Source organism: Sebastes umbrosus, chromosome 8 (assembly GCF_015220745.1).
Source record: "Sebastes umbrosus isolate fSebUmb1 chromosome 8, fSebUmb1.pri, whole genome shotgun sequence".
NCBI classification, from domain to species: Eukaryota; Metazoa; Chordata; class Actinopteri; order Perciformes; family Sebastidae; genus Sebastes; species Sebastes umbrosus.
In genome coordinates, this window is record NC_051276.1 from 24,586,650 (window position 1) to 24,607,338 (window position 20,689).

The following is a 20,689-nucleotide window of genomic DNA, read 5'->3' on the forward strand; positions in this document are numbered from 1 at the left end:
CGTGACGCACGGGACACAAACAGCGGTCTCCTGCTTGAGTTTTGTGTTTGTTGGACACATCCACCTCGGTATCGGCATCGGTATCTAGCGCAGACAGCCATGACAAAGCTTCGATATTTGATGCCCTGGGAATGAGAACGGCCTGGCTAGAGCCAGTGTTTGGTTTGTCCGTTCTGGGCTACTGGAGCAACATGGCAGAGCAACATGGCTGACTCCATGAAGAGGACCCGCTCCCGTAGACAAAGAACGTATATTGCCAAGAAGTGAAAGTCAATTGTTCGTTCCGTTGCAGCATCAAAGCAACGCTAAATGGGGGGGGGGGGGGAGCAGGAGTAGAGAGACACTACCTGTTAACTGTATTTTATGTAGTATTAATATCTGTGGATGTGTTGTGGTTGTGCCTTTTGAGTAAGGTGAGAGAGTTTTGAAGCAGTAGTGTTGCTGGAGTTTACTATCTCTACACCTCAGAGCAGTAGAGTCCATGTTTCTGTACATTCAGGTGTCTGAATAGCTTCAGGACTTAACAGCAGTATAACACCAGTATTACTATCTCTACACCTCAAGGCACTTTAGTCCATGTTTCTGTACACTCAGGTGTCTGAATAGCTTCAGGACTAAACAGCAGTATTCCATTATGGACTGAAAGCAACTACAAGATGCCAGTAAAACGAGTTTCGTCTTTTCGCTTCTTTGATGTAGATATGAAGTGCTCATTTTAAGCTAACGAAAACACAACGATTCTTAATTTCAGGTGATTATACACTAATGAAAACATAGTTATGAATATTATATTCCATTTCTACTCATCGATCCCCCGAAATCCTGCACACTGGCCCTTTAACTGAGAGCTGTCTCAGGATGCACATAGCTACAGTAAGAGTCCCCCATCAGTGACCCTTTGGGTCCCTGGACCGAGATACTGATTCATGTGACAGAAACACACTCTGGGACATGGATGTGGATCAAAGAGTGACAGTGATTTAGCGGAGTTGTGACAAGTGCGAACAGGGTTTGACAGCTCGTGCAACGGCTGACTGACAACAGGATTGCCAAAAGAGAAATTCATATTTGTACAGAGCCAATGGCAAATCACATGTTACTGTGCAACTGGAGAGAAAAAAAGACTCAAACACAAGCTGATCCTTACACCTGCCCCGGGACTGCATGTTGAAAATGAGCCATGATGGCTAAACTGGCACATTTACAGAAATGTCTATTAAAGGGTCGGTGTCCCATGCGCGCTCGCATATGCGCGCTCTCGTGTGGCTGCGCTGTTCAGAAAAGACTCCGACACAAACTACACGGAAACACCAAAACTGCAAAGTTATATCTAGTGAAGCCCGTCTTGAAAAACAGTGTCAACTCTTCCTGCTCCAGCGCCCCGACCACGACCAGAAGACACAGGGGAGACCGTAGCTTTGGTCTCCAGGGCCGGAGTCTCTGCTCCTCTGCCTGCTTGCCTTCACTCACACACCGCGCGCGTTCTCGCACTCCACCCTTTCGTGCTTGCGTGCACACTACACACTGCAGAAGAGTTAGTAGCTCTGAGAATATCTAGTGGATGTACAGTGGACGTTTGTGTATAATAACTGCTGCAGCTCCTCCAGACCAACAGAGGTTTTCCGTGTCTTGGGAAGTGACGGGGCTCCGCAGTGAGTTACGTTATCGTCTCTGACCGGGTGCTGGTGTCTCCCCTGTTCCTGGTCGGGAGGCTGAAGCAGGAAAAGTACTAGGATCAGATCTAAATCATGTTCATGGAGAGACCTTCGTCTGGTCAGCTTACATTACTGCCAAGCAGGTGAAATATAGAGTGATATTGTGGTTTTAGCTGACGTGTGTCACAAGTGCGAGCAACAGGACGCTGACTTTCGTTGACTTAACGGCCACAGGTGTCGCTGTTAACAAGCATTTCTGAAAGTTACAAATAGTCCCTTTAATGTGTCTCTGTTACTTTACACTGCATGAATAAAAAAAAAAAAATCATTCTCTAGTTATTTTGAGGAGTTCAACATGGTTTATCAGATTGTCTTTGATTGTCTAAGATCTAACAACACTGACATCCTTCATGCTTTTGTTGTTGTAGCTGCTTGTGGCAGAGGGGGGATTTGAAGCCTGGGAGGAGAGACGTGTAGAGACATCGGATGCTGCCATTGGTCGGACGCTCCACGTTGCTCCTCCAACCTAAACAGCAGCGTAAAGCAGAGAGAGAGAGACAGCCTGAGAGGATGAAGCAGCCGGAGCATCCTCAGCATCAGCATCCGAGCCAGGCGCACGTATAGCCCGCGGTGTGTGTGTGTAGATGGGGGGGAAAGAAATCAAAATAGCAATGTGTGAAGGGTGCATGAGAGTGTGGTGACAAATTAAGACTGTCGAGGGATATTAACGTGTTGTTTCTGCAGCGGATCCATCCAGCAGGCAGCTGCGCAGCCGCCAGACAGCACGAAGGGGAAAAAAACTGAAGGAAAAAAACATCTCATCATGGGTTTGTCCGCTTGGTGATATCGTCTGCAACGTTAGAGGAAAAAAACAACCATTATGGGTTCCAGACTGAGCAGACAGAGCAGCCTGGACAATGAGAATTTCTCCAAGAAGCGACGCAAGCTTGTGGATGGAGGAGAGAGAGAGAGAGACAGCGGAGACAGAGACAGGAGCAGCCGAGGCGGAGGAGGAGACTTTCTGTTTGCTCTGATGCTGAAATCGGACAAACTGCCCGGGATGCTGCGGAGGACCAACCACAGTCCCTACATGAGGAGAGTGACGTGGATCAAGGAGATCCAGAAGCTGCTCCGTGACCGCAGGATAGAGCAGGCGACCGACGTGCTCAAATTACTGAGGAAGGTAAGGCCAGACTTGTTTACACACTGTGTGCACTGCTGCTTTGATGCTCATGCAGCCATACATCCTCTCAACACATCACCAGAGCAACAGATGGAGCAGAACAAGCAGATGTTGTGTGAATGTGTGTGAATGCACTCTGATGTCCTACATTTTTTTGCAGTGTGCCACAGGTGCTTTAACCCCCTTCTGCTGCAGGATCTGACCTCTGACCTCTGACCCCCTTTCTCTGCATGCATGGCACCCCTCACTGCTTTGTCCACTTCCAGAAGCATTTGTTGTGTTTATTATAGAAAGTAGGCCACCAGAGGCAGAGGCACGTTGTACCTGGTGACACGTTGCTTCAGTGGCAGCCAGCGTGTGACTCACCATCACAGTGATCGCTCTCACTGTGATGGGTGAACATGCTCCGTGTTGACATTTGATTTGACACTTGTTGTTTGGTTACGTTTGCCCAGAAGTCATTATAGATATTTAAATCAATATCCTCCTCACAAACACTAACCATACACTTCAACGCAACACACACATACTCACACACACTTATCTTTTTTGATATATTTACTGTATTGTTATTGTTGTTATTATATATATCTTGTCCTAATTGTTTTGTTATCACTATTATGTAGTCATATTATTTCTTTATATTAATCTTGTCTCTAGGTGGAGGCTTCAGATAAGCCCAGTGGGTTTTTTGCCTCTTCCTGCACTGTATATTATTCATTTTTTTATTTATTTTTTATGTTGTATAGTCTTAAATTGTGCAAAACAAATAAACACTAAATGAGGAAATGAGCAAACGTAAACTCCCAATTACATTGTTTTTAGATGGGATCTGTATTATATATCTATATATATATACTGTATGGATTCCACAATAGAGCCCCATCCCCTCCTCCACCCTCCTATCTACATGTGTCCTTGTTTCCCCCCACTTCAGCCAGAGTCTCACCTCTCCTCAGGCTGTTCTAACACTCTAATGTCTCTCTCTCTCTCTCTCTCTCTCTCTCTCTCTCTCTCTCTCTCTCTCTCTCTCTCTCTCTCTCTCGATGTAATGGCCTGTGCTCCAGCAGCAACAATGTAAGGCCTGGAGTCCTGTGTGCCACCATACAAAATATTCTTCTTCTCCCAAACGCTTTTATTAACTCTATAGGCTTATAAAAAAGATCACAGAAATAAAAAATTTAGACTGCTGTCATTGCTTTAAAGCGGCAGTAAGCAGAATATTTTTGGCATCATTTGGCAAAAATTCCATAATAACCTTTCAGCATATTATAATGCAAGTGTTCTGAGAGAAAACTAGACTTCTGCACCTCCTCATGGCTCTGTTTTCAGGCTTTAAAAAATGTACCCCGTGACAGGAGACTTTGGCCAATCACAGGTCATTTCAGAGAGAAAGCGTTCCTATTGGCTGTTCATTCAATGGAGGCAGCTGTCAATCACTCGCGAACTCTGATCAAACGGTCAAACTAGGCACAAAAAAAGATAAAATATGATCAAATATGAATCAATATTCTGTTACTGTAATGCCTATTTCTCGCCTTTCAGAAACATCTTGTAGTGTACTGTTTAGGTGTAAATTGAGAAAGTTTGTGACATGTTGAGATCTGTTGAGGAAATATCAAGCACCGCCCACCAGCCGGAGCAAACTTTCTCATTTTACAGCTAAACAGTACACTACAAGATGTTCCTGAAAACATTTGAGGAGAGAAATAGGCATTACAGTAACATAATAATGATTCATATTTGATCAGCACTGCCTAGTTTGACACAGAAGGACACAGAGGCACATGATTTTTATTGTCTCATGCTTTACTGTCAGGATATAGTGACTGTTTTATAAAAATAACTCTTTTTAATCATATTTGCTCCATCTTGCCTACTTCAGCTTTAATAGTGTATGTGAAAATCATGTGATTTTTGGTGATTTTCAGAGGATTACTAATGTTTTTTTTCACTTTTTGGCTGATGAAAATCTCTAAAAGCCAAAGCCAAAGCCAAAAACACAGCTGTTTTTTTAGTGTTTTTTTTTCAAAGAGCTTTTGTTGCAGTATGTTAGAAGCAGTCTTCACTTGACCGTGACTGTAATTACAAGTAGGTATTGTTGTTGTGACCTAGAATACTACACCGAGTAAAGGCTGTTGGATTTTAGTCAGACGGTTTGATCAAGGCCTTTTTCTCAGCCTCTGTGGGATATGTAGCATTAAAACGCGTGTAAGGGAATATGTAGGTGCATCGAAGATGTGACAGCAAACCTTGGCGGTCTCATTTGTTTGCCTGCCCTCAGGCCCCCCTCTGTCTTTTCGCTGTCGGCCAATCCAGCGTTAATTACTCTGAAGCCTCGACACAGGAGAGAGTGAAACCTCCTTAATCAAGCCGAGGAGATAAACTGGCCGGCCCCGGCTCCATGACAGCCACGTCACAAGGGACATGGGCTCGCTCCTTCTAAATGAGCTCCACTTCTATTAAACAAGCCTTCCTTTATCTTTACTCGCATGCTCTGCAGGCAGATATCTGAGAGACGCTGAATTCAAAAGGAGTTCGTGGCAGATTTAATTGGCGTGTGTTACGGTGTGCCGTGCTCCAGATATGACAAAAGATCTGAGCTCTGCTGCAGATACGGGGGAAAGGATCTGTGGCTTCACGCCGAGCTCGCATATACCAATTGATCGTGTCTAAACTCAGAAGGGAGATATTTTTATACCTTGTCTCTCAAAAGGGCAGAAGCTGCTTCTCCCCCCGCCCTGGGTTCAGTCTGTGTTTACCGGTGCCCTTGTTAAAAGGGGAGCCGGTAATGTAGAGCTGCCTGCCTCCCACTCCAACTGTCTATTGCAATCAATTCTGATTGTGTTCGGAGAGAAAAGAAACGTGTCTGGATGCAGGTGTGTGCACGCTGCATGTGCCTGTCTCAGACGCTCGCTCCTCTCATTAAAGTTGCACAAGTGCTTGTCATGGTTTGCCTCGTTAGAACCTCGAGGAGGGACGTGTTGATGAAGGCAGATTACAGTTCAGTTCACAAAGCTGCACCGCTGACTGTTGCTTGTCTCTTCACACTCCAAAGGTCATCTGAAATCCCCTTTTTTTTCCAGTAGATTTGTTTTTTTTAACGCAGATCCTTTTGGATTTGTCATATTTGTGAGTAAGCTGCAATGAAAGCTGTCAGTTCTGACCTCTTTGCAGATGTATTTATGTGCTGCACAAACTTTTAAATCACGTGTACTCAAAATCCCACATTTAGAAAATTCCACTGCCATATTTCTATGGAGGAGAAAGGAATTATAAACCAAGAATTGTGGTTAGAGAGAGACATATGTTTTGAAAATAGCATGCAGCCAGGGGATTAAATGCGTTTTTGAGATTTCCAAGGAAGGTTTGGGAAGATCAGGGTCTCACGTCATAGTGGAGCATGCATATTCCTTGAAGCAGTGACTCTCAAACTGCGGTCTGTGGCATATGGAATGCTATAAAATTGTGCTGTATCATTAAAAAGTGTATATCTACAGATGGGGACAATAAAACAAGCATATTGTGTCCATTACTCCCAACCAAGTTGGCGTTTGGCCAGTAGAAACTCTGATATGATTGTGACACATGGCAATAAGTCAATTATTTTTAAGTTGAAGCACTTACTGACAGTCAGCTTTAGACTTGTAAGTGTAAAGATCTGGATTTATTAGGACTATGCCAGTCTTGCTATACTGTTCATTTTCTGAAAGCCTTTATGATCAATTACTTGAGATGTAGGCTATAAATGCTGTCAAGTTGAGTCCAAATGCAATTTTTTATAATATCACCCTCTGTTTAAAGGTATATAAGTGGCATTAATATTAAATAACATTGCAAATTTCCTGCTGTGGGACTAACAAAGGGTTATCTTGTCTTATCTGAAACAGGTCTGAAGTATTGAGCTTGAAAAGTTTTAATGCAAATAGTTCCAATGGCATCTACAGCAAGAGTACATATGGTTGTAAGCAAATTGCAGTTACGATTAAGAGGAGTCTTAAACTTTCTCCCCTTTAAAAAAAGTTTGACAACCCCTGCCTTAAAGCATGGAAAAATTACCTTACAAATAACCTTTGAAACAGTTTGTGCTGTGGCATGTTGGGACACGTGTGGCTCGATGCCACGGTGCTATTATATATGCCAAAACACCGCGTTCCCTGTGCCTCCCCCCTAGATCTCACTTTCCTGCTGAAGATGAAAAAGCTCCTGTCTCCTTTAATGAATATTTAAAACAAAACACTACTTTTATCTTTCCATCTTGAGTCACGTTGCCCTTGACACAGCAGGGCCCATCACGAATGCTTCCCCCCCACTCCTTCCTCAGGTCCAAAGTCACACTTTTCGTTACCTGATTATAATTATTGCAGGATGTTTTTTTTATAACATCATATTGCTGTAATGCCTTTCATCTTGTCTGCTTTGGTAGGATCTCGGTTTGGAAGGCACCTCGCTCAACGACATCTTGTACAAAAACGCTGCCTTCCTCAACCTGGTGGACCCGATCTCGCACGAGCTGCTGCTCAGCCTGGCTCGAGAGATGCAGTGTCCTAAGAAGGTCAGCTTACTTTTATTTCTTCCTTTCCATATCACTCGCAGAGCGGGATCCGCAGAAATCCGCTTATGTTCTGCAAAACAAAGCATTCGCCTAAAAATACGCCCCCGGATGGTTTCCTTTTGTTAAGCATTGAGTTCTCAAGATCAATGAGAATCCGATCTGAGGATGTTATCGACTTAAATTTCTACAGATGGATGGTTGAAAGAAATCCTGCAGACACATGTTAGCCTACTTATGAGCAGCTAGAAATAGGAACATCTGTTTCATATGAATCCCAGATATTTGTGGTTGTTAGATTTTCTTTCTGCCATTTTGTTCAATGCACTTTGTTAAATTTATGGAACCATATCTTGAGATCTCCCACCTGCTTATTAAGTTTATTAAACTGGAATTACTTAAAGGAGACATATAATGCTCATTTCCAGGTTCATACTTGTATTTGGGGTTTCTACTAGAACATGTTTACATTCTTTAATGTTCAGAAAATACATTATTTTTCTCATACTGTCTGTCTGAATATACCTGTATTCACCCTCTGTCTGAAATACTCCGTTTTAGCGCCTGTCTCTTTAAGACCTACTCCTGCTCCGATTGGCTTGCGAGAAAAATATGGTGCACCTTTGCAAAGGTAGTTCTCAAGCCGTGTCGTATTTTTGTAGGCCAACCAGGAAGTTAGCGTCGCCCTGGTTCCCTCGACAAAAAGCCAATGGGATTTTTCCATTAGGTTTAGGACTATTGCAGAAAATAAGCTCTGTGGTAAACACACATTTATGATATTTACATGTTTTGTTCAGCAAGATAATCGTCACAAATTAATTCCACTTTTATGATTTTTGAAGTGGGAATGCAATCACCAGAAGTAAAAAGCTAACGTTAGGGTATAAACAAACAACAACAAGGCTCGCATGAGCGAGAGTATAAACAACGAGGCTGTAAAGGCGGATGAGTCAGTGTGGTGACGTTTAGTAGTCTCATTTAGCCACTTGTTAGCCACCGCCAAGATACATAAAGGCTTCAAAATTTATGAGTGAGTATTTATTGATGTACTTAATGTCGCAAACATTTAAACCTCTTCAGCTTGTGTTAACCACAGGCCTTATTTCAGGCATCTAACTAAAAACCAATTCAAAAAACCCACTGACTTCCAGACGAGAGAACCAGAAGAGCTAAAATGCTCACTAATTTCCAGGTTTTAGGACTCATTCCTGCAGCACTCTATATAAAATAGATAATAGAGAGGGAATGATGACCTGTTTAACTTCCTAACAAAAACCAGTACACAAATGGTAATAATGAGGTGTATGTTGTACATGGGATTTATTGTTTTACTTTGAAATTTCACTGGTATTGGTATCGACTACGAAATTTCTGGTATCATAACATCCCTACTCCAGATACCCAAATGTATTTGCACAAGCATGGAAAAAGTGAATTTTTCGTGATATGTCCCCTTTAATATCTGCAAAATTACAAGTGACAAGGAATCAAATGATCTAGCACATTAAATAAAGATGGCTGTATGTTTGTGCACAGAAAGTAATTCATAGGTCAGTGTCTCAAGCTCCAACGGCGACTACTGAATCATTTTGATGTAGCCAATGGCCACCAACACACAACGTTTACCAGTGGCTGTGTTGAATCTCACCTCTCCTGTGTATTTCCTGTGTTTTCCCCACCGATGCACACTGCATGTGATTAGATTTCCTTGCTCCAGCAAGCCAGCTAAATTGTGTTTTGTTCAGGAGTAGCTCAAGGCGTCACGAATAATAACAAACCTTTTTTGTTCCTGTTGCAAAATCTCACAGTTACAGGTTGGTAAGTTTTTAGAAAATAGAGGAAACCTAAAGCCCAGATAGTGGGAAATAATGAATAGCAACAATGTTTTTCTCTTACACACAGAAGCAGAAAATCTCATATTGAAAGCTGCTGCGTCACTGCTGCTGTTGATCTCTTTGTTCTGAGTGCCGTTATTGTTATCTTTCTCCTTTGTTTTTCAGGACGCAGACACCATAAAGTCTTCGGACAAGATTTGTAGACAGCTGATCTACCACCTGACCCCGCACTCAAAGTGGCTGAGGCAGAGCATGTCCAGACGGAAATCCCAGGCCTGGTAAGCCCTTCTGTCCAGACATCCAGTCTGTAATAAATCTGTGGCTCCGCACAACAGAGAGCAGGGCTCGGCTCCGTGTCGAGCTGTAGAGATTTCCATCTTTGTGGCTGACATTGAACTAGGACGGAGCTGGCCACAGGCTGACCTGGAGGGGATGCCATGGCAACCACGGCCGTCAATCATCTTTCTTTTTCAAGTGCTGAGGTCCGTGCGTTGCCACTGGCCTCTCTCTCTCTCTTCAGAAGTGGCACAGCAACAAATGTGTCCATCTGTTTGCTTAGGAAAAGCTGGGAGGGTCGTGTTATAATGTAATTATGCTCGTCTTTATGAACGAGTGAATTGCTGTTGATGTGCAAATGATGAATTAGTGTACAGATAGTTTTTTTTTGTGTGCCCAGGTGTTGCTCAGTAATCCTATTCATAAGCAGATTGTCGTAATTCTTTCTCATGTAATTGCTTATTCTACAGCCGGCTAGACGCTGCGTATAATGCATTCAGTTTCCGAGGGTGAAAATAATCTCAGGATTGAGGAGGAGACAATGGGGACACAGTGAGATGAGACAGGTTCATTATGAGTCAGTCTGAGGTATCAACACAGGCAGTATCACAGGGCTCTGGCTTTGTTGTGCTCGTGGACGTCTAATTCGGCCCAGAAGAGGAAAGACGCAAGATTTAACAGACACTGACAGCATCTCTCGAAATGTGCAGATACACACGATTGCTAAATTCCCAACTGAAGGGGCTTTTTTTTTTTTTTTTTACTTAGTCATGTTGCTTCGTAAACCTGCAGAGAGAAAGAGACGGTCTGACACCAGCTGAGACAGCAGGAGCAACATGAATCATTAAACAGAAATCCACCCTAAAACAGAATATTAATAGCCTACAGTAGACGCCGGGAGCTCTGACAGCTTGTGTTCACCAAGAAATACCTGTCACAGCTAAAAAGAGACGAGACAGGGCCAGGCTGCCGCGCACCGCGAATAGGAAACTCAATTTCTGGAGAGACTTTTTTTTTTCTGGTTTAGCACTTTTATAAAAGCAGGTGTGTAATAATTTAGATTCTGACACAAATATTCCCCGGGTGCACAGTTAGTTTCTAAGGTTCAGAGGTTGTTTGTGTGTTGTTGTTTGACATTTTGGGAAACTTATTTGCTTTCTTGTCGAAAGTTAGAGAAGATCAACGCCTCTCTCATGTAAGGTTATAATAGTTTAGAGTTTTCATTTAGTTTTTATTTTATTTTAGTTTTGACTTTTCAATTTCATTTTAGTTTTAGTTTCAGTGCTTGAAGTGGAAAAAAGTAAGTGCCAGTGTATATCGGCCGGTATCAGCAATCTCTTGCCAGTTATTCCTATTTATTCATTATGGCTTAAAGCATGTTGTACTCAGTCAGTCACAATCAGCTGCGATTTTATTGCTATTTGTATTGTCAGGCTATGCGTCTTCTATAGTAGGCCTATAATACTACAATAATATCCCAACTGGAACATTGTAGGGTTAAGGTGGTGTGTTTGATGTTAACAGTTAAAGTGCTTTCCTGTGTTATTTGTAGCCTATAGTAGGGTATCATTCAGGTTTTAGGAAAGAGTGTCCCAGTCAGGATGCTCCTATATATTATACAGCAGGAGATATTGGGTTTATGCTGTCTCCTTTTTTGGTAGTGATATCTTACAGATAATAAATTAAACTGAAATGAATTTACGTTCATTTTTATTTTTATAATTTTTTATAATTTTTGTAATTATTTTTTACTAACAATATTTTTCAGTGCTTATTTTAGTTTTAGTTTCACTTTTAGAGTACTATAATAAACCTGTTCTCATGTCTGTAAATATGAAGCCTGCAGATGGTTAGCTTAGCTTAGCATAGATACTGGAATCAGGGGGAAACAGCTAGCCTCGCTCCGTCCGAAGGTCACAATATCTGCCTAGCAACACCTCTAAAGCTCACTAAACAACACGTTATATCTCGTTTCAATCTGTAGTAAAGATTTGCTAACTGTCTCCTGACTGTAGCTTCATACGTAGCGCACAGACATGAGAGTGTTGTCCATCTTCTCGTCTAACTCTGCAAAAAAGCGATTGAGCGTATTTTACAAAATGTTGGATTATTCCTCCATCAAATAAAGATTTAACTGTCCACATTTAAAAGAAAAGCATGTCGTTTTAGGGTGGATTTTTACTTCCCTTTTAACTTCCATCTTGGTTCAGCTGCAGGCAAACTGCCCTCATCCGTGCAAAAATGCAACAGTCTCACCTCTGAGAGGTTTCTCTGTCCTCAGAGGAAACAGAAACAGCTCAGTCCTCTTTAATGCCACCGGATTTTTCATCCCTTCATTATCCAGCATTAACACAGAACACCGGTCGTTCTAAATACTTCAACACACACATTTCTGACTGAAATGCCACTCTGAATTAATGTCTCAATCTCCCTAATCCTGTTAATCTATCTAACTAGTTATTTGGCTTTTGCTGGAAATGTTTTTCTTTCTGTTTTTTTTAATGAGAGAGTTTGACAATAAGCTTGACCCAGAAATGCTGCCGAGGTTCATGTAAGCGTAAAAATTGCCGACACTTTGGTGACCTTTATTTCCTCTTCAATTTTCACACCACTGTCGTCCTGTTCCATCAGGCTTTTCTGACCTCGTAACTACTTTGTTCCTTCGTCATCTTTACCGCTCAGAAACTGAATAACCATTCAGTGGCCGCTGCCTTTTTAGTTTCCACATCACCTGTTCTCATTCATTAATAAACATTATATTGTGCATTGTAGCATGATATGCATGTTAAAGCTTCCCCAGGGGCCCACCAGTCATTTTGACTGAGTGCTTCAGCTTCGGGAAAATACAGAAAGCGGTCAGTCCAGCTCCTCAGTTTGACCAAAACATCCATCAAACGTAAAGATATATTTATGTGCAGGATCTGCCTTTATTAAATATGGACTGTGAGCTTGGATTCCCTGCACCATGAAGGACAATGCAGCGGTGTGTGTGTCACTGTTGCACACTCCTCTATAGTCTTATAATGCATCACAAAACGAATTGAAGATATAAATGAAATGCCAGCGAGCAGATGTGATTAGACTGCTCATCTCCTGCGCAGTTCAGCTCCAACCATCAGAGGGCCGATATGAATAATAGAGCAAAGCTTTACCGTAAATGACTCTGCAGAAAACAAAGCGATGCGAGCAATGTAATAATAGCCCGGTGGGGGTGGTGGGGAGGGAGAGGAGCAAATGAACTCCTGGAAAATACTTATTTAAAGTTGAAATAAAACGGGACGTTATTACACTTGTCAACACATTCATTTGAACTGTTTCAAAAAGCATTCTTATTTTTCCCCAAATAGCATTTCACCTCATCTCAACTGGCATCAGATAACTCTCTGGATATGAATATTTATGTTAATAAATAATAGGAGCGATTCCGTTCACGCAGACTGAATTCAAATGCTGCCTCATTATATTAAATCAATGACACACGGAGGAGACGAGAGACACACTGTGCTTCCTCAGTGTTTAAGTGCGAATACTTAATAGACGGCTTCATTATACAATGTCAATTTAATTGATTACTTAATGGATAATGGATGGATATTTATTAGACTTATGAGCATCCACTGTTACTAAAATGTTGATGCCTTGTGTGTTATTACTGGCTTCAATTCAGCCGTTAGTGTGGGTTTATTTGTCTGCCGGCTGCTTAGGACATCTACTCAGCAACATCTATTCATTCACACATATTTCTTTTTTAATCTCTTACCTGTGAACTAGTTCTGTCATCTAAACTGATCTCTGTCGCCAGTGTTCTCGTGGATGTAAAGACAACAGAAAAGCCGCCCGCTAGAAGTTATCAGTGACACCCTTGTTTTCTGGTGTCAGATTAATCTGGGCGAAGGATAATAGAGGCTTCCGGAGAGGACGCCTCAGACCTCAGACATCCATTTTTCCTGAGCTCAAAAAGGGATGAGTCTGTCTGACAAAAGGGAAAGGAGTTGTGTGATCAAAACCTATTCACACCTGCAGGGCAGCCTCTGCCAGGCCACAGCCATTAGGACTTTTGTGCCTCTGGAGGAGATGAGGTTTCTGTCATATAAAAGGCCAGACAATAGAGAGGGGGGAGGCTGTGGCTCACAAGACTTTGATAAAGATACAACGGCCAAGTTGATAAATGTCTTCATCTCAACAGCTGATTAAACTCCCCTTTAGCCTGGCTGCATGAGTGATGCTCCTTTTTCATGTGTTTGCAATTAATACAAACGCTCCAAAGCATGACATTTCTGCCCATCAACCCATCGCCTGCTTCTAAAGCGAAGCAGTAAATGCCGCTCAGGGGCGCATCCGTTTTCAACAGGACCAAAAAAACACTTTAAAGCATGACAAGTGACAGGTACCGCAGTGGATGTCACAGTAAGTCACTGGGCGCCGGAGGAGGTTATAATTCACTCTGACACCGAATCAGTGTTACAGGCCACTTCAGTAGCAGCTCAAGTTAAACACACCACATCCCTTGCCCTTTGGGAAACAAAAGGGCAAGGTGTGTAAATAATGCACAAATATTTCCAGCTGCAATGTAAAGCAATAGCTATTACTACAGAAAAGTATCACTTGTGTTCACATTCAGCCTCAAATCCTGCTTGTATTACGCAATATCCAGGCACCAAAACACACAAATATCATGTACATATTACTCACTACTCACACACTGAATCAATTTTCCTTTTATGACTGTCATTCACTTTATAAATCACCTCAATATACAGTGTCAAACACGAAAAAAACACTATAAAATACGACTAGAAAGCAGCCAGGGAGCGTGGCACGCCTCAGCCACGGTTACACAATCCTCCAAATGTGTTATTTTAATAATGAAAAGTGGTTCTGAAAGTTTAATCTGCATTGAAATACACACTGATAAACTATCAGGTAATACTTTTTAATTGCAAAACACATGCTTAAAGCAGCAGTAGGTACAGTAGAATTGGAGCAAATATAATTAAATGTTTTCAGAAACATCTTGTAGTGTACTTTTTTAGCACTAAAATGAGAAAGTTTGTGACCTGGCAGCCATGTTGAGAACAGTTGAGGAAATACCAAGCACCGCCCACCAGCCGGAAAAAACTTTCTAATTTTACAGTTAAACAGTACACTACAAGATGTTTCTGAAAACATTTTATGCACGAAATATGCATTATAGTAACAGAATATTGATTCATATTTGATCAGCGCTGCCTATTTTAACTGTTTGAACGGAGTTTGCAAGTGATTGACAGCTGCTCAGAGACGGCAGGCTCCAGCTCGGCTCTGATTGGTTGTTTTCCTCCGGTCTGTGAAATCTTGCAGATGCCATTAGGAGCACCGGAGGACACAGAGGCACATGATTTTTTTTTCAGTTTCTCATGCATTACTATCAGGATATAGTGACCGTTTTCTAAAAATAACTTTTTCTTAAATCATATTTAAGCCAACCTACCTACCCCAGCTTCAATACCCTAACATTAATACTTTTTCCCTTTATTAAACGGTTGACTTAAACATGTTTGTCGATTCTCCTCTGATTTGTCAACCAACACCTGCTAAATGTTTTAGATTTTTAGTGCACCATTGTCTTCTTTGCAACACTCCACTTCTTTCAAAAACAACAATACAACATTTTGAAAAAACTCACGCTGCAGCCACTTTGCTTTCGTAGAGGCTTGTATGTGCTATGTAATTAGCATTCCAGCTCATTTGGTGGCGTAGGCTATAAATGAATGCATGAAGGAACTTTTACTTAATGCATCATCAATTAAGGATTACAAATGTTAACTAATCACTGATCATTTATTAATGGGGAGCAACAAGAATCCATGATGCATCATGCATTAGTTAAGCATTACTTGTGTTTTGTACCCTGATCATATTACCAACAATCATGCACCTGAAAGATTATTTCGATCCAGTAAGTGCAGTAGTTCATGAGAAAATAGTGAAAATATATATTCAAAAATACCCTATTTACAGCACTGTTAGGAAAATAATTCCTGGATCTGCACTTCAGATCTACACAAAAACTAACCAATGTTCCTTTGCCTAACTTTTCACCAAATGTCACTAAAATCTGTCAGCAGGTTTTGGAGACATCTCGCTAACTTAATAACAAACATGAAGAAACTACAGATGCACCGATATCAATACCGGATCAGATATCTGGCCGATACTGACTCAAATAGCTGGATCGGATATCGGTGACAATGGTGCCGATCAATTAAATACATTTCCATGTACTATATAGATTATATAGTTTACAATGTAAGTTTTGACCAATTTGTTGTTTCATTAAAAAGGTTTACACCTGAATTGTAATTCCTGTTAATTTTGAAGATTTTTTACCAAGTTGCTGGGGTACGATTTTATTATTTTAATAATAAAGAACAATTAAATAATACATCTATGTATTTATTGGTCACATTTTGTTTTACAAAGTAGGGAAAACAATGTGTAAGTCAGGCTTGATGTCGCCTGACACATAAGAGAATGATCCCAGACACTTCCACACAGTGAGGCATACAGCTTATTAATTAAATACTAGTATCTGATCGGTACTCGGTGTCGTCCGAAACCCAAAGCCCAGGTATCGATATCGGGACTGAAAAAGTCAGATTGGTGCATCCCTTCACAAATCACACCTCAGGATATTCTCTTCTGAATTATTAAATTCGGAGTTACAAAAAACTGATTTATAAAAAACTGTGTATGCAAAAGTAGCCGACTGGGCTGCTGCAGAAGTAAAGAAGCTATCGGACAATTAGTCGGCTATTTCCTGCTCCAAACTATCGTTATTATATCGGCCTTTAAAAATCCACTATCAGTCGACCTCTATGTCAAATGCATATGCCAAAAAATACCAGGATGTACCTACTACATCCAGTCGCATTTTGCAGTATGCAATCCAGCATGCTTTCCTGACCATTCTGTCCCACAATATATGAGCAAGAGGGTCAAAGTTCAAGGTGCAATGTTTACAACAGTACGTCCTTTGTAAGCTGCAGTATGTACTAAAAGCAAAAAGCAAAAGTATGATATTTGGAAAGCAGCCTTCCTTGGTGGAGATAATAACATCATCTTAAAAGAGCATTTCCAAAAGATTAATCTCTTTCCTTTCCTGTCTGATAAATATACTGGCCCAGTATCTTCTATTCAAGTTTGATCTTCTTTTTCTAAAACGCATCATAGTTTATCTTTTAAGTAGCAAACTGCCGTGGCCCTGTGCTATAAGGAGCTCTGTGCTCCTGGCCGTCGGAGCTCTAAGCTCAAGCTGCTGGCTCGTTCGGATGTTTTGGCTCCTCTGTTTACACGAGTAAATCCCCATGCTGGAGTCTCTGTGTCAGCCTTCCGCTCCATGCCGGCCCAGTCACCCCCCCCCCCGTCCTTTATGCAACACAGGAAACACAACAGAAAACCACGGCCTTGTTCCCAAGTCACATCCTCCAGCTAAACTGATTTGTGTGTTGTCTTGTCAACAAATCCTGTGAGTAATCCCACTCTCTTTCTCGTTGTCTTCAACAGTCTCAAGACAACCCTCCAGAAAAAGCTGTCCAGTGACTCAGTCGACCTGTCGGGCATCACCCTGTCCACCCGCGATGTCCGTCAGGTTGCCTACTACCTCCAAAACAACAGAGACACCGTGGTGGCCGTGGACATCAGCTTCACCGACCTCCAGGACGACAACCTGAAGATCCTCCTGCCTCTCCTCGCCTCGCTGCCCAAACTCAGTACCCTGGCTCTCAACGGCAACCGCCTCACCCTGGCTATACTCAAAGACCTCACGGAGATGCTCAAAGACCCCAAGATGTTCTCCAGCCTGGCCTGGATCGACCTGGGCAACAATGTGGACATTTTCACCATGCCTCAGCCGCTGCTGGTCGCGCTGCGCCGCCGCTGTAGCTTGAAGAGCAGCTTGCCGACCATCTACGAGTACACGGAGGGTCAGCCCTACTGCTACCACCTGGAGACTTCCATCGAGGAGCCCAGCCACTACGAGGAAGAAGAGGAGGAGGAGGAAGAGGCGGAGGAGGACGAGGATGACATGGGGAACAAATTCGAGCTGGAGCCGTGGAGCTTAGGGGAGAAGCAGCTCTCCAAAAACTTCACCCTTCACTACTGCGAGAGGTGATGGGGTGTTTCCGCTCTTTCAACTGGAGTTGAAACGTCGTCCCACAGCACTGTTACCTCCTTCGCCCTCTCGCCCTCACACCACGAGCCCAGTCACCCTTTCGAGGCACGAGGGAGCCCCACATTGTCTCGTCCTGACACAAGCTATTCCCAACCATCTCTGAGTTAACCCACGCAAGACGAAAGTGAAGTGACGACGGCGGACTTACTGTGTTGGTGGATGGTGCTCTTCGGAACGAGGTGCGGTTTCATTGGAGGGGGGCTGGAAGAGTTAATGAACCGGTGTTCTCTCTCTCTCTCTCTCTCTCCCTCTATCACTCTATCTCTCTATCACTCTATCTCTCTCTCTCTCTCTGATCGTGGCAGCCGAGGAGCCAGTCCCAAGGAGATTTCGATCAGTTGGTTGGATGGAGGAGCAGCATCCCGGCGGCGGCTGAAGTGGAACTCGAGCTAGTTTGGAAACACACGGTCCCTCTGGGTTCTCTACCAGGACTGGGACTATCTCTGGCAGGCAGGGCCTAGCTCCACATTGTGTGTTCTCTGTTAATCTCTCAACAAAAGCTATGACACAAGTTCAACAGACTATACAGCCGACGACCCGTCACGTGACGCCGGCAAAACTGCTATGTCAAGACTTTTTTGCGTTTTTTTTTTTCCCCCCCTTTCCAAATGTCCACTTGTGAATACCCACGCAGCCCTTGTGTCGATGTAAATGAGGGACACAAAACATGGTCCCCTTGTGTTTCCACGGGCTATTTTTCTGTGCACTTTTGGTGAACAAAGCAATCTTAGAAGACAACAGGTAGGACTCAACAATGGGTAGCTGTCACTGATTGTTTTTGTACTTTGCCTGATAGTCACCTCTTTGTAATTATTGTATCCATCACCACAGTGTTTCAGTGCATTTATCACGCCACAGCCACCGAGTCTGAGCAGTACTACTGTTTGTCTCTACAAATATGTTGTCAGTTCCATTTATTGATAGCATACTTCAGTGTGTTCGTTACGAGACACAGACATGACTGTTATCTATTGGTTCTAGTCTGTCTACAGTAGCACATAATGATTAAGTTAGACTGACTAAAAGCACTTTAAGGGGACTATTTTTTTTATATTTCTCCATAGCATATACTCTGTGTACATTGTTTATAGGTAGAGATATTTACAAAGCTGACCGCGTACCTCTTTAAAGCAGCAGTAGGCAGAATGTTTTTGGCATCATTGGGCAAAAAATCCATAATAACCTTTCAGCATATTGTAATTCAAGTGTTCTGAGAGATAACTAGACTTCTGCACCTCCTTATGGCTCTGTTTTCAGGCTTTAAAAAATCTTTGGCCAAAGACTTTGGCCAATCACAGGTCATTTCAGAGAGAGAGCGTTCCTATTGGCTGTTAAATTCAATGGAGGCAGCTGTCAATCACTCACAAACTCCAATCAAACAGTCAAACTAGGCAGATTTCTCGCTTAAAATGTTTTCAGAATCATCTTGTATTGTACTGTTTAGCTGTAAAATTAGAAAGTTTTCTCCGGGTGGTGGGCGGTGCTTGGTATTTCCTCAACTGATCTCAACATGCGGTCACAAACTTTCTCATTTTACAGCTAAACGGTACAGTACAAGATGATTCTGAAAACATTTGAGGCGAGAAATAGGCATTACAGTAACAGAATATTGATTCATATTTGATCAGCGCTGCCTAGTTTGAACGTTTGATCAGAGTTTGCGAGTGATTGACAGCTGCTCAGAGATGACAGGCTCCAGCTCGGCTCTGATTTGTTGTTTTCCTCCGGTCTGGGAAATCTTGCAGATGCCATTAGGAGCACCGAAGAACACATGATTTTTTTTCAGATTACCTGTCTCATGCAGTACTGTCAGGATATAGTGACCATTTTATTATTATTTATTTTTATTTTTTTTTTATCATATTTGCCCCAATCTGCCTACTGCAGCTTTAAAGTGAAACGACGACCAAATGGCTCATGATTGTTAGAAGGAACATTGACGAACAGCATCACCCAGATATATAATAAATGTTTATAAGTGTGCGTTCTACGTGTTTGTAACAGTAAAATGTCTGATTACTGCTGTAATTATTTGTGTTGTTGTTTTCGGTGTTTCGTCTTTCGTCCGTCTCCGTAATTATAATAATGACTCTAATTATGAAACTAAGCGCGGTGACCTCCTGCTGTAAGCTCGAGCAGTAAACAAGAAAGGGACGTGGCTGATGGAATAACACAATAGAACAGGAAATAGTTCAGAAAATGTAACGTACACTCTAGAGCGGACACCTTTTCATGTTGAATGTTTCATTTGGATGACGGAGAGCACTGTCCACTTTGTTTATGTTTCGTGTGTCAAACTCTCCTTTGTAGCCTGTGTGTACTTGTCTCATGCCAATCACTGACTGCCAATAAAAGAACCAACTGAAAAGTGATGTCTGGATGTTTGTTTTATTTTGAAATTCTCCAGAATAAAAAACTGTTGCAACGTCTGGGTCGCGTGCAGCTGCTGACAGAAACAAACAGAGGATTTATTTTATGCAGATTAGTCTGCAAATGAAATCAGCTCAGATTTCGCGCTGTTTGGGATTGGTCACTGTACTTGTTTCTGAGCCAGCGGATCATCATGTGCCGCCGTGAGCCGTCAGGGAAACGCCTGAGCTGCCGCCGTTTGCCATGCAGAGGCAGGGTGATCATCGTATGAGGCCCTACCCATGATCCTCTGCTGGCAACTTTTTGTTTCTGCTGCCAGACATGATAATGTGGCATTTGCAACAGGTGGCTCCTATAAGGTCAGGGCACAGTGTGACTGTCACACCCCCTGAGGTCCAAATACCATGTGACAGGGCAACGGAGCCCAGCCCCAAACATCACCAGGATCTTATTGTCTGACCTTTTCTCTTCAGTGTTGATTTATTTCCCTGGATTTTGAGTAAAAAAAACATTCGATTTTACCTAATTGTTGAACACATTTCCCATGTAGGCCTCTGAGCAGAGACTTAAAGTGCATCATATTTCTTCACAAACTTTCTCTCAGGA

The 20,689-nt window shown here is 42.3% G+C and overlaps 1 protein-coding gene across 2 annotated transcripts; it reads left to right on the forward strand.

Moving 5' to 3' along the window:
- Positions 1 to 1,956: 1,956 nt before the first annotated feature.
- On the forward strand, positions 1,957 to 18,947 carry lrrc75ba (leucine rich repeat containing 75Ba). Of its 2 annotated transcripts, XM_037778540.1 has the most exons (5): positions 1,957 to 2,285; positions 2,400 to 2,838; positions 7,265 to 7,393; positions 9,391 to 9,503; positions 17,047 to 18,947. In XM_037778540.1, the coding sequence occupies exons 2-5, from the start codon at positions 2,536 to 2,538 to the stop codon at positions 17,651 to 17,653; spliced, it is 1,152 nt and encodes a 383-aa protein (XP_037634468.1). In that variant the 5' UTR covers positions 1,957 to 2,285; positions 2,400 to 2,535; the 3' UTR covers positions 17,654 to 18,947. The 2 variants fall into 2 exon arrangements, with proteins under 2 accessions (XP_037634468.1, XP_037634466.1); XM_037778538.1 differs by having other exon boundaries at positions 2,206 to 2,838.
- Positions 18,948 to 20,689: the final 1,742 nt, after the last annotated feature.

Excerpts from the sequence above, each read along its gene's own strand:
- lrrc75ba (XM_037778540.1), top strand. The coding sequence starts at position 2,536 with ATGGGTTCCAGACTGAGCAGACAGAGCAGCCTGGACAATGAGAATTTC. Across the intron at positions 7,394-9,390 it reads AGATGCAGTGTCCTAAGAAG|GACGCAGACACCATAAAGTC; the intron begins GTCAGCTTACTT and ends TTTGTTTTTCAG. Across the intron at positions 9,504-17,046 it reads AGACGGAAATCCCAGGCCTG|TCTCAAGACAACCCTCCAGA; the intron begins GTAAGCCCTTCT and ends TGTCTTCAACAG.